General features: G+C 40.9%; 1 protein-coding gene across 4 annotated transcripts in view; it reads right to left on the reverse strand.

The window, feature by feature from the left end:
• The window catches only part of RPAP1 (RNA polymerase II associated protein 1), a 32368-nt gene extending 22196 nt beyond the window's left edge, over nucleotides 1-10172 (reverse strand). For 2 of the 4 annotated variants that reach the window (XM_041399111.1, XM_041399103.1), the window contains exons 1-6: nucleotides 9996-10172; nucleotides 7766-7942; nucleotides 4744-4950; nucleotides 1178-1293; nucleotides 662-760; nucleotides 96-197 (exon numbers count right to left, since the gene is read on the reverse strand). In XM_041399111.1, coding sequence (XP_041255045.1) covers nucleotides 96-197; nucleotides 662-760; nucleotides 1178-1293; nucleotides 4744-4950; nucleotides 7766-7942; nucleotides 9996-10134 — 840 coding nt within the window. In that variant the 5' untranslated portion in view covers nucleotides 10135-10172. Of the gene's footprint in view, nucleotides 1-95; nucleotides 198-661; nucleotides 761-1177; nucleotides 1294-4743; nucleotides 4951-7765; nucleotides 7943-9299; nucleotides 9339-9995 lie in introns of those variants that run through there. The other 2 variants (XM_041399127.1, XM_041399119.1) reach the window with 2 other exon arrangements.
• Nucleotides 10173-12988: the final 2816 nt, after the last annotated feature.

The raw sequence follows: 12988 nt of genomic DNA on the forward strand, positions 1-12988 counted from the left end.
CGAACAGCAGAAAACAAACAACTAGTACCAGAGAATCTGGGCCCTGATCCACCAGAAACTTGAGTTATGGGGAGAAGTTCCTTAAAGTGACTTACCCTTTGAACAATACGACCTAAGACCTGTAGAGCCAGTGTCCTCTGTTGTGTAACTTGGCTGCGAGACAGATGAAAGAGCTCTTGCAGAGAATAACCAGCTCTCTAAATGGCAGGGGGAAACAAAACAAAGAAACCAAAAACACCCTCAGCTACAGCTGAAAACAGGCCCCTTAAAATAAGATTACCTGTAACATACTGCATAACAGAAGATAAAATTGCAAGCCAATGCTGTTTGCCACTTTGTGGCAATTGCAGAAGAGATTCTAATCTTAGATGTCACAGGAAAAAATTGAACTTCTTAAGCAAAGGAAGTATGTGCACCTTTTTCCAACACCACAGAACTTTAATAGCATTAAAGAGAAAAAGCATCAACAGTTTTCTGGAAGTAATGCAGCTCATGCATGCAGACACAACTTGTCTTCAAGAGCTTGTTTCTAAAGAAAAATTACTGCACTTTTTAAAGGGGTTTTTTGTCACTAAAAAGCTTGATACAAAAGGAATCTACCAAATCAAACACAGAAAACAAAAATGTGCATAACTTTTTCTATTATATTGCACCCACCTACCTCTGCCTCTTCTCCATGGTGGTGCAAGCCTAGATGTGTTGGCAAATCAGCATCTGCAGGAATCAACTCTCCCTTTAAGCTGAATCGAGCTTGCATTCCCTATAGCAAAAGTGTGGAGGGAGAAAACTATTATTTCTATCACTGTCCACTCAATTCATCTCTTAAAATAACACTTTTTACATCACCTGCTGGAAGATGACAATTCAAAAACTCCTCAGGCCTCAAATTCTTTTTAAAAAAATATACTCCTATCTTTCCTTTTTTCTTAGTTTTACACCTGTTTCATCCCAGATTACAATGGCTAGACTCTCACTTCCTACCTGTGAGTGCTACAGACTGAACTGATCCTGTATCATCCCATCGTGTGAAAGAAAATAGGGAATCTTTCAACCTGATGAAATTCCACAGACTTCAAAAATGAGCCAGAGGACTCATTTTTGAAGCCTTCAAAACTGTTACTGCTGAGAAATATGATCCAGACACAAACATGCAAAGTATCAGTTTCTGCTTTCAAACCTTTTTGGTTTTCTTCTGCCGAGGTGAGGGCAAATCTTTCATCCATTCCAGCTTCTCAAACTCTACATTGTCCATGTGAATCCACTCCTTCCTGGGCTTCACAGGCAGATCATCATCTTTGTGTGGGAAGAAATAAATGTCAGTCTTACCTTCCAAGGCAGTGATGAAGGAAATACTATTCCTTCTTTGCCAAGCTACTCAGTTTAAAGACTGCACCACATATAAGATTATGTAAAATTTAAAAAAAACATTTTCAAACTGACTGTTGTCTGATGCATAAACATCAAAGGTTTAAAGCTATTTTCATCTTTCATGAGAGCAAGAAAAGGAAGTAAACAGCACTGTAATGAAATTCAGACAATGCTAATTTAGGAGAAGTTGAACAGAAGTCAGGACACAAGTAAGGCAAAATTATCAGAACCAGTGCAGAAAAAATACTATCAGCCCTACTTTTGAGAAAGCAAGCTTATATCATCCAAGGAAGAGAGGGTTAGGGGGGACATGAAATTGAAAAGTATTAAAGCAGAGTCCCAGCAAATTATTGGAACTCAGTAAGATTTTAGCCTAGATACACTGAAGGCAGCTCAATATTTGTGCTTTGGTTGCATTTGTGATGCTGTTCTTCAGTATCTCTCCCTAAAGGCTTAAGGACATCAGCTTGGGAAGAAAAGATCAAAACAGCTGAAAATTCACACAGCTTTCCAGAGACAGCTCAGTGGGGAAAATGGACAGTTAAACAAGAATTTCAAGGTGCAAATACTAAAGGAAGAAATTACTAATTTAACTTTATAAAGACCTTTGACTACAAGAATTTGAGAAACAAGACATTTGTGCCTGACATCATAACAGCTGCCCTAGGAAAGAGACACATCAGCATGTGGAAGAATCTCACAAGTGAAGAGACCAAAGAGATAACGAGGAAAGGTAAGGCTTTGCTACTAGGATACTACCCCAAACCAGAACAAGAAGAGATGAGCTAACAAGTCTTTGCTATCTCAAAAGAAAGCACACGTAAGGACAGTAACAGGCAGTCTAAGGGCATGGAAAGCACTAGCATCACTCCTGCTGGAGCAGCCGAGAGCTCATCTGCATTGCCGCTATTAATCCTAGCACACCAGTCTTCTCTTGCAAGGAACAACGAGTCCCATAGAAATGCTCTTCTTTCATCAGATCTTTTCCTGCTGATAACTGGCCTGAAACCTAACCTCTCACTTTCTTCCAATTAGCAGATAAACTTTCAAGAAGGGCACTCATCCTCTCCAGAATGAAGCTTCACCCTTATGATCAATATGGTATTGAATCAGGCAAGGAACCAAGCACAGAGTTATCTTGCTCAGCCAGAAAGCTGTTCTGCAGGATTTCAGCCAAAGGCTCAGCATGCATTTTAACTGAATTGAAGGAAAAGCATCTGAAATGCATCAAAGTGGAACATTTGTGGGTGGTAGATGCAACATGACAGGAAATAAAATCAGCAGAAAAACAAAATATATCGACATTTGTAATTTAACAAAATGTTTTCTCTATTAATCACTAAATTGACAGGATTGAGCTAATCATTTTATGAATAAGATTATGCATGTTACTAGAAGCCCTTAGTACAGTGATCTTGTCAACAAGAAAAGATAGCTATATATTTCAAGGCATCAGCAGACTTATCGAGAAGTCCCTTTACAGAAGCACAAGCTGGCAGCGTGAATGCAACATTTGCACTGAACCTTCTCAGACTTGGGTTATATTAAAGGCTACCATTCAACCTCTTCACTTTTTGCTTTGCTTCTTGTTTTCTCTCAGTGACAGAATTAACTTCTCCATTTGATAAGGTTACAAGTTGCTGGATAAAGTTTTCACCATCTTTTTTCTAGTAAAAAGTAGCCTTTTATGTCATTAGAGAGGCAGGTTTGACTTTTGAGCAATCTTATTGCTTTGTGTCATCACTAGAAATTGAGTGTGACCATTTCTGCTGGACTATTCATGATGCATTTACTTCTGAGTATAAAGTGATGCTGAAATTCCAGCAATAAGAGCTAATATCAAATTAATTTTTACATCTTCTGTTGACCAAGATGGGCTGCAGGCATAAACTAAGGTACTGAAAAGGCTTCCCTTGTTTTTTAACTGTGTTTCAGCTCACCCTTTGTTGCTCCAAATATCCTGGAAAAACTCCTCTTTTTTTCCTGTGCTGTCTTCTATAGGAGGCAAAATATGTCAGCACACAATGTTTTAAACACTGAGCTATTCCCAAGAGCATTACTATTATTACCATTAGAAGCTGAACAACATGCTTCTATTGCTCCCAGGAGATGAAAAGATGCCACTTGACCTGGTGCCTACTTGTGCACTCAGTTGTTCTGGGACTAAAAAGAACTAAAAATAGTCCCTTTGATTAAGATGGATTTGTGGAAAAGTAAAACTTGGGGATAAACTGCAAAAGGACCTGTTCAGTGAAGTGTCTTCTTCAAAAAGAGGCTGAGCTTTACTTCTCCTGCACATGTACAAACACACACTGACAGACTCATCCCTCTCAGCAAGAAAATGGTAAATGCTTGTTATCTCTTGCAAACATCAAGCTAAAATCCCAAAGTGGTTCAGAGACTTCTTTAATCACTCTGCAGGTTACACTGGAACACAAAGGATGCATTAGAAGAGATGATCAAGAGATGGAGGAAGGCAAAAATTGACATGAAATTGCAGGACAAGTATGTTAGGAACAAAAGTGTGAGGGAAATGACAATGGGAGCTTAAAAATCACAACAGAGAAAATGAAATTGCTAAAGAAAAAATGCAGTGAGGAAAGCAACAATAAGAGCAGAAGCCTAAATGGCAAACTCTTCCTTTTTCTGCCATGGGAATATATGGGGTTGCTCTAGCTACTGGAGATAAAGCAGCTTTCTCCTCATACAGGCACATATTGAGCATTAAAAGGTTCTGTCGTAAGAAGTAACAGCTCTGTAGCAGTCCACAAAAAGCAGAACATTCTCCACCTTAATACTTCCCCCCTCCATCCAAAGCACAAAGAAAAGAACTCTATCCTGTGAAAATCACTGGGTGCCTTCTGAGATACAAGACACAGAGTGGGGCCATCAGGAGAAGTGTCACACTAAGACATACATGCTCTATATGAGCAATTTCCCCAGAATGAGAGTGATTGTCATCTCTGTGCCATCCTGTGAACAAATTGATAACCCTTACCTACCCAACACTCTCTTGTCTCCAACCAGTACCAGTTAAAAGAAATTATTCAGGCACCAGCTGAATCTCACTACTACACTCTTTTGTTTCCTTGTTCACATGACTGAACAGAAGAGCAATAATGATGCCTAGTTTAACATACATTTTCCCTTCAGAGGCCTTAGAACAAATTTCAAAAAACAAGACCTCCCAATGAACAGGGCACTTCCACTACATAGTGTGCCACCTTTCTAATCTGGGGAGCCCATGCAGAGACGTCTTTTTTAAATATAACTACAAAATTCAGATTTGGATCACTACAAAGTAGATTGATGCAAACACCACACAAACCTTGTATTTCTGCTCAGGAAATTAACAATATGCACTTTGTTTCTTACCCATGATTTCTACCTTCATATTTTCTTCTTTCCTTACATGTTCTTCCAGACCTGACTCCTGCATGGAAAGAGATGACCTTACACCATGGTCAGCCACAGGCAGAGATTCCACAAGCTCCTCTGGTCTGTTCAGTTCCATTTTTAATTCCTTTTTCTGGCCTTCATTGTTACCACGTTGTGATTTTAAGAAAGCAACTAAACTGGGATCTGCAAGTATTGACAAAGAGACAGACAGAGATGTGACAGAAAATCTCAAAATACTTCATATGCCTATAGCTCCTGCTATTTATGTTTCAGTCTTTTCTACATGTCCTCTTTCTCTTACCAGCTGTCATTTCTCTTCAAACTGAGGCCCTCCACTGCTTTATGACCTCTTAGACACATAAGGTGGGTGTAACTGTCTGGTGAGGAGACACCAGAGAAAGAACTGACAAGTGTCTTTCAGGGTAAAGCAACCACAAAAATTCTATTTTCCCAGGTTACAAATAAAGGGAATTGTTTCTTCTCCCCTCACTGCCACTCAAATGGGACATCTAAACATGACTATTAACTGTGGAGAGAATTCTGGTCTGTGGTCCCTGCCTGTGGACCACTCAGCAGCATGAATCTGAACACCAGAAGAATACACACACCAGACCCCACAAAAAAAATTACCTAATCTTTATTGAATTGCAAGCCACAGCTCAGATATTCTGTTACAAGGTGATCTTTGTCCTGAACTGACTGCCCATTCCAACTGTGGTCTGACAACACCCAGAAAAAAGACACAGCCATTATCTTCATGCTTTGAAGAGAAACATTTGGGAGGTAGATGTGTTTTGAAAGATAGATTATGTTCATATGGCTCTAAGATCATAATTTTACTTTCAGATCTGCTACAGATATCCCACATTTTGGGTGGAGTGCACTGTCTCTGAACACTCTTCTCTAGAAGATGTGTTGGGATGCTAATGCCAGAGGTGGACAGTGAGAGATTGTGCACTGTGCCTCAACAAGGTACAGAAATACTCCAGTAAGCAGTGTCAGAGATATATAAAGTAGAACGTAACACCTATAGTAGTTATTTATTCTTTGGAGGACAAAGGACAAGCAGTTGAGAAATGCTCTGTACCTGAGATAAGTCATCTGAAAAATGACTCCCATGTCTCTGAAACATCTATCCCACACTCATGATTGCTGCACACTCTCCTCAATGATGCAGTTTAAACTGTCCTTGGTGAAGGACAGGCATTCAGCCCAGTCTCATTAAAGTATTCCTATTTTTTCTGAATGCAGGCAAGAGCTCTCACTTTCTTACACTTCACTCTACAGAGCAAGGAAAGACTGTATTCATTACTTCATCATTTCACACAGTGACAAAAAAGTCACTGATGTCAATCTGTGCACAGTATGTCAGAAACTAAGCCTACTTCTCTCCAGAGTCTCCACCAACAAAACCAGCACAGTATCAACAATAAGACACTGCCCAGCACAGAACCATTACCCATTCTCATATTTCACACTTCAGAGTATCATCTGCTTCATAACTAAGAAGTTAATTCAGGGACTGGACAGCATTTAACATGCACAAATCATTCACACTCCCCAATATGGAGAAAAAGTCTCCTTAATTCACAGCTCTGTGCCTGTCCAGTTCCTAAATCCATCTGTAAGTCAGCAATGTGTTTCATCATGTATAATTCTCTACCCACAGATATCCTGTGAATTCCAAAATTACTCTCAGTTTCTTTAAAGCCTCAAAAGACTAAAGTATCTACTATTGTCATCTACAAGGCATATAAAACATACATTGCTTCAGAAAATCTTGTTCACATTGTTTCAGAAAATCTTGATCAAAAATACTTAAAATACATCCCATCCTTTTTAAACTCTTTAAGTATTCACTTCACTAATATCCCAAAGGACAGAGTGGTGGGGACACGGAGCAAAAATCACAAATCCCTCAGAAGAAGCAAGTAGGTAATCAGGGTATTTTTCATACACATGCCATTGTTATAAGCAGTGAACCAAAATAAAATACTCGGGTCTCTGAAAGAAGGATGTACCTAATCTGGCTGCAATTATTTTGTGTAGTTCCTTTGCCACCTTTCCAGTTATACCCATGTTGTTTGCAATGAAGTCAAGATAATTAATACAATCTTTAAGCTGAACCCACAAGACTTATGCATCTAAAATGCCACTCATATCTAAATTCGATGTTAGAGGACCTGAAATCATGAGAATTTAAAAAAATCTTGTCTGCCACCTACATCTGTACATCTGCTCCTCCTGAGCATATAAATTCATCAAACCAACACCAACAAGTGTTGCAGTGGCCCAGATCACATGAAGTCTTATCAAACACACCACATTCAGTGTTCTCCTCTACCTTGTCATCAGCTGCCAGTGATAGACATTCTCAGAGCACCACTGTGGACAGGGCTCCAAACCCAAGGCCACACCCCTGCTAGAATATGCCTGTACCCAACAGCCTGATAATTAAAACACTTTTTCTAAAAGTCAAGGCTAATTTCAAATTTTTCTGCTCTACAAGTATAGGTTTGAACTGAAGTCTCCCACATGCCCATATGTTCTCCCTATCCGGGTACTGACAGTTCTGGCCCAAGTTTTAGGTATTTTGGAGGGGAAGACCAAGGGTTCTTTCTCACCTCAGCATTGCTATGACACTGCTTCTTATCAGCTTCAAAAATTACATTTTAGGACCTTAAACATTTATGTGCAATCATGTATTCAGAGTGCAAGCCAATAAAGTGTACGGATCATCTTAACCCACCACAGAGGGGTGACAAGAAAGACTTAAGCCAAACCAACTCTCACTGAAAAATAAACACTCTCTAATTTCTTCACACTTAGTTCTCTACTTATAAACTACTGACATGACATGGAAGCAAGATTATCCACATATGGAATAAGCAGGAATTCCAAGTTCCCATCACTGACCTGTGAATTTGCTAAGAGTTCAGGACACCTACACATTCAATAAGTTGCCTCAACTCTAGAGCTGGCCTTGGGAAGCACATACCCAGCTGAGCCAGAAGCCTCGCCTGCTCCTGCAGGATCTCTTCCTCAGACATGGACCGCAACTTCTCCAAGTTCTCTTTGTGAATAGCTTGAGCTTCCTGCTCACTCTTTTGGCTTCCAAGACCCTCTCCCGTTATGAGACAAGGACGCTGAGAGGTCAAAAAGTCATCATCTTTATCTATAAGAAGCAACAGAGAAAGCAGTTAGTGATCTGTGCCTACAGCATTATGAATAAATCTCAACTCTGTCATTAACAGGCTTGTATAATTTCTCCTTTTGTTTTTGGTTTTTTTCTTTACCTTGGTAGTAAAGTTAGAATAGGAGTAAAGAAGTCTAGTTTAGCTTCAAACAAAACTAAACCATTTGTGGTTTCATCCCATGTCACAACATACATGTTGACATAATTTCCAGCTTGTCTCTTTGGGAGCTTGAGGAGGATGGCAGGGGAAAGAAATTAAGTTTCTTTAATGCAAAGCAACAGCACAAAAAGGTAAACTGCAGCAAAATTCACAACTGATGCATCAGAGCATTTTTCCAACCTAGTGAATACTAGATTCTTTCTCTGCCCAGGAATGCCTAAACCCACATTCCCATGTCAGCTGAACCATGACCTAGTAAATATCTGCTGAGTAAGACAGAAAATTAGATGAGGTAAACCAGCTTGCAGAGTGATACAGGACCAATTCTCTATACAGGCATGTTTGCTTCTAACAATATCCTGTACTCACCTTCAAGGGTTAAACATATTAGAAGTTACAGCAAGGGACATTCTTCCTACTCTGAACAAAACTGAATCCCCTTTATCATCTGATCAAAATCCATTTTAAATGTTCATTTCATTTAACCATAGCACCAGGTAACATGCTCCTTTGGGCAGTGTGAGACCCTCCAGCTCTCCTGTGACCCCACTATACAAGGAGCTGACTTTGTGACTTTACTGCTTATGTTTTATTCATATATTGACTTGGACCATCCCTACGCCCCTAAACCAGCCAACCCTGAAAGCATCAAATCCTGTTCAAACAGCAGCAATGACTCTCAACATAACACCAGGAAGATTTTATGTTATTGCCACAGTTGTTTTGCATATTGAGCAGAAAGAAATAAGACAAGGCAACTTGGCAAAAGCTTCAGTAAACCTCCCACCACCAGCAAATAAACTAAGAATTACAACGAACAAATATGTTGTTACTACAATAAATTAAGCTCTCTTGCTTCTAGTGATATTGCCACCACAGTCTGGCTGAAGAGGCCAAGCCATTTTGTAATCTCTCTGTCATGCTACTACATTTTAAAAGCATTCATGTTCAAGAGGGTGCCAGCTATAAGGCTGCTCTATTTCCCTTTCAGCTTTCTCAGACAGAATTATACATGTGCAATTACAATAGGACATACAGTAAGCACAGTAGAGTGACCTGGATGGTGGATTTGTGCACACACAGCACACCTGGCAGTTCTCTTATCAATTCTCTAACAGGGGGCAGGGCTGACACAAACCTCAGCCAAATGGTGACAATCTTCAAATGACATCTCACCTCTGCTTCAGTGTGAAAAAGAGCATGTCAGGGTAAAACCCAGACACAGGGTGCTCCTAAGCAAACTGGACTGCCCCAGACAACACAAATAAAAAAAAAGCCTGGAGATGCTGGTAACAGTCGAACTGACTTCATCTTTCCTTGTCACGTTGCTGTCAGACAAGTAACTGCTGGAGGTGGCAGTGACTCATCAGCACTGCTTCACAGCCTTCCTTATGGAGCAAAGCCACAGTCTCGTGGCAGCAGATATGGTGATGGAAAACTGAGCTTTCAAACATTTCAGTAGGAGTGAGAACCCACATCACAGTGGTCTCAAATGCTTTCAACACAGAACCACCCTCTTCCTAAAAGTGTGGAAATCGGTGATGAAACAAGAAAACTTTACATATAACAAACAGAAAGGAAAAGGAGGACAAGAAGCTTGAAAAAAAAATCTATTTCCTTGTGTGAAGCAAAAAGGAAACCAGTGAGAAAGCGAACCCAATTTTTAAAACGCATCTCAGACTTTTCCTCTTAGAATTTTTAGTCTGCATCTCAGACCATTTCAAATCATGACCACAATACAGACATTCCAACTGACCTTGAGATTCCCAAACTGAGGACAACAATGCTACCCTAATTTAAAAATATGGTGCGCTGACGCTATGGTTACTAAGGCTATGTAAATACGGTCAGCTGGACGAGCAGAACCCTTACCACCCCTGCTGATGGGGAGAGGCGCTTCTCCCACGGATCCCACAGGATCCAACGCATCCGGAGCAGCTGATCGTACTTCCAGGCACTCGGCAGCAGAGGGAGCCGTCGCTGCCTTTTCAGCAGCTTTTTTTGCTGCCATCTTCTGTGCAAAGATGCTTTTTCTTCCAGATCCCAGCTGCACCTGCAAACGGGGAAGCCACGTATTCAGTTTTCTCTCCAGGGTCTCCCTGCACACCTGCCACTAACAAATCTATAGATTTGATCCTAAAGACGCCCTCAGATCCGACTTTGGGACACGATACAGGGAGGCTGCTGGCAGTCACCTGTCCTTTTCTGAGCACATGTGACTTTTTTAACACACAGTTTACTGCTATGACAGAGAGACAAAGACATGGATGACGTGGCACCTAGAGAAGGAAGATGATTAATTATAAGTTAATTCAAGCAAGGAAAATACACCTAAAATGTCACCAAACACAATAGTTATAGCTTTCCTGCTTTTTGGAAGCTCTGCATAGATTAATACCTTGGATTTCTGAGTATAAATGGGGCTGTACTTCACTGTGCTCACCACATGCCTGGAACAGGTTTCTTATAAGGTGATTAGTGAGCAGCAGGGTGAAGAGATTTACACAGTAAGAAGTGGGCAAGTAGTGCTAAAATAATCCTGGCTAAATTACTGTGTTGCTTGCCTAGGTAATGGAAGGGCATAGCTCTGAACAGCCTTGCACAGGGGATGCACAGGAAATCCAAAGGAGACTAAGCAAAAAATCTCTTGCGTGTCCCCAGTCCAGAGAAGAAGCTTAAAAGGCAGTCTGAACATTTGGTAGCTGCTTTGAGCGCTTCTGCATCAGATAAACAAAACTGGTAGTTTAAAAAGTATTACTCTTGCCTTTTAAAAAAGCAAAAAAAAAAGCAGTCAAATTACCATATAACCACAGTGCAATAGGTACCAAACCAAGGCCTCTTAACAGCACCTTTTATTCCTCTGATGAGAAATAAAGATAAGGAAGCAACAAGACAATTAAGAGTCCCCTGTCTCCAACTTGAAGCGCGTAGTGGAGAGAAACATGCTTGAAGATTCTATTTATGTATTGGCACAAGGTCTTTCCAGTGAGCTCCATAAGCAGGAAAGGGTACTGAGATCTCACTGCAAGTATTAAGGGAAAAAGCAAAGCTGTACAGAAACAGATACTGTCCTTGCAGGTTGTGCTGAGGCATAAAAGAGCACATTTCCATGCAAACTGTTACATGTGAGGGATTTGTATGATCATGAACAAACTCCTTTCCACCTGCTATAAGCAGATCATATTTCCTCTACCTGGAACAAAGTACTGCAATATTTATATTACTGCTTTTAAAAAAGCACCTTGTGCTTCTGAGATCAAACACATCACAAAAGATTTACAGCTACCATTGATAGAGAAAATAAAAGCAAGCCAGATCGGCTGGTTTGAAAACTGGAGCTGCTAGGAGAGGTAAATCTCAAAGACACTGGGTCTGGACAGCTGGCAAAATAAGCAATGAGAGTCCAAACAGTACAAATTACAGAAAACGCCTCTTGCTGGCAAGATACCACAGACAGCTGATGAATGTGGAGGAAGGCACCAAAGGTGGTTCTACTGGATGCTAGTAACACTGGACAACCCAATTTCCAAGGCTAAGGAATAAATAATACTGCAAGAAGGGCACAAATGCAAGGGAAAAGCAACAATGGGTTGAGAGACAGAGAATCTTCGTAACTCAAAGAAACAAACAAATTTACCATCCAACATGACTACATCTTTGCTGTCCTGCAGCGGGGGTCTCTCAGCATCTGTGCTCCCTTCCTTCCCTTTCCTCTTGTCTGCTTTCTTCACAATCTTCACTGCAGGTGAAGCTCGGGCTGCCAGGAACTGGTTCTGAAAGCGCAGCAGGTCTGCCTCGGACTCCCCAGGCTTTGGTCTCGACAGCATCCTGCCTTCTGGCTCTTGCAGCCCAGCCACGTGCTTTTCACGTAGGACTCGAACACATGGAAAATGAGCAACAGAACCTGATTTCCTGGAGATAGGATGGGGACAACACAGGAAAGCTAGTCATTTTTGTCCCACTGCTACGCTTCTGTACATACTACAGAGCCACTACTTCAGGATCACCTGAACACAAACACTTAAATGGGAGTCCCACACAAACGAAGCCCTGTTCTTCACTGCTGAACAAAAGACTACTTGACAAGCCTGCACAAGGTCTGACAGCCAGCTAGGAGCACAACGGCATCCAGCCAGCAAAAAGACAAAATGTGCATCAGTGCCAGAAAGAAATGCTGTCCGAGGTCTGTGAGCACCTCTGAACTCCACTACATAGTGATTGCTGTGTGGACACACTATCACCTTACTTGATAAAACCCAAAACTGGTAGGCTTTTTAATTTATTCTGGTTCATCTGCATGTACAGTGCATTTTTGTTCCGCAGCTGCAGAGCACAACATGCAAAGGCAGACAGTAACATCTATGAACCAGACACAGTCAAAAGATGTATATGTTGAAGTGAAAAAAATCCTCTCTGACTGTTACTGTCATCTGTGAACTGTGGGGAAGGCCTTTTTACCAATTCTCAAGTCCACAACTTTGCATTACTTTCATAAAGTTATCAGACTTGGGCAAAATAAGAATAAAAGGTCCTCCTATCACAATTAGTGCCTCATATTAACCACTATCTTCAGACCTTGTTGGCTGTGGTAAGAATTTAAAAGGAGAAGCAGAGAGTCAAATCTCAGTCTCTTCTGGACAGCTCAGCAGGCAGTGGAAAAGCACAATTTCCTCACTTGAGATCAGCAGGCAATGAAAGCCTCACTCAGGATTATTGGCTCCTTTGCAAACCGGTGATGTGCATTCTCTGCTCTGTCACAAAAATGCTTTCTGCACACAATGCTGTAATGGCCAACAGCCTTCTTGACACTTTTACTTGCTACAGAGAAGGCAGACACTGGAAAGACACTCCTCACAGATGAAAAA

The sequence above is a fragment of the Onychostruthus taczanowskii genome, unplaced genomic scaffold, assembly GCF_017590055.1.
Source record: "Onychostruthus taczanowskii isolate IOZ18803 unplaced genomic scaffold, ASM1759005v1 scaffold1, whole genome shotgun sequence".
Lineage (NCBI taxonomy): Eukaryota > Metazoa > Chordata > Aves > Passeriformes > Passeridae > Onychostruthus > Onychostruthus taczanowskii.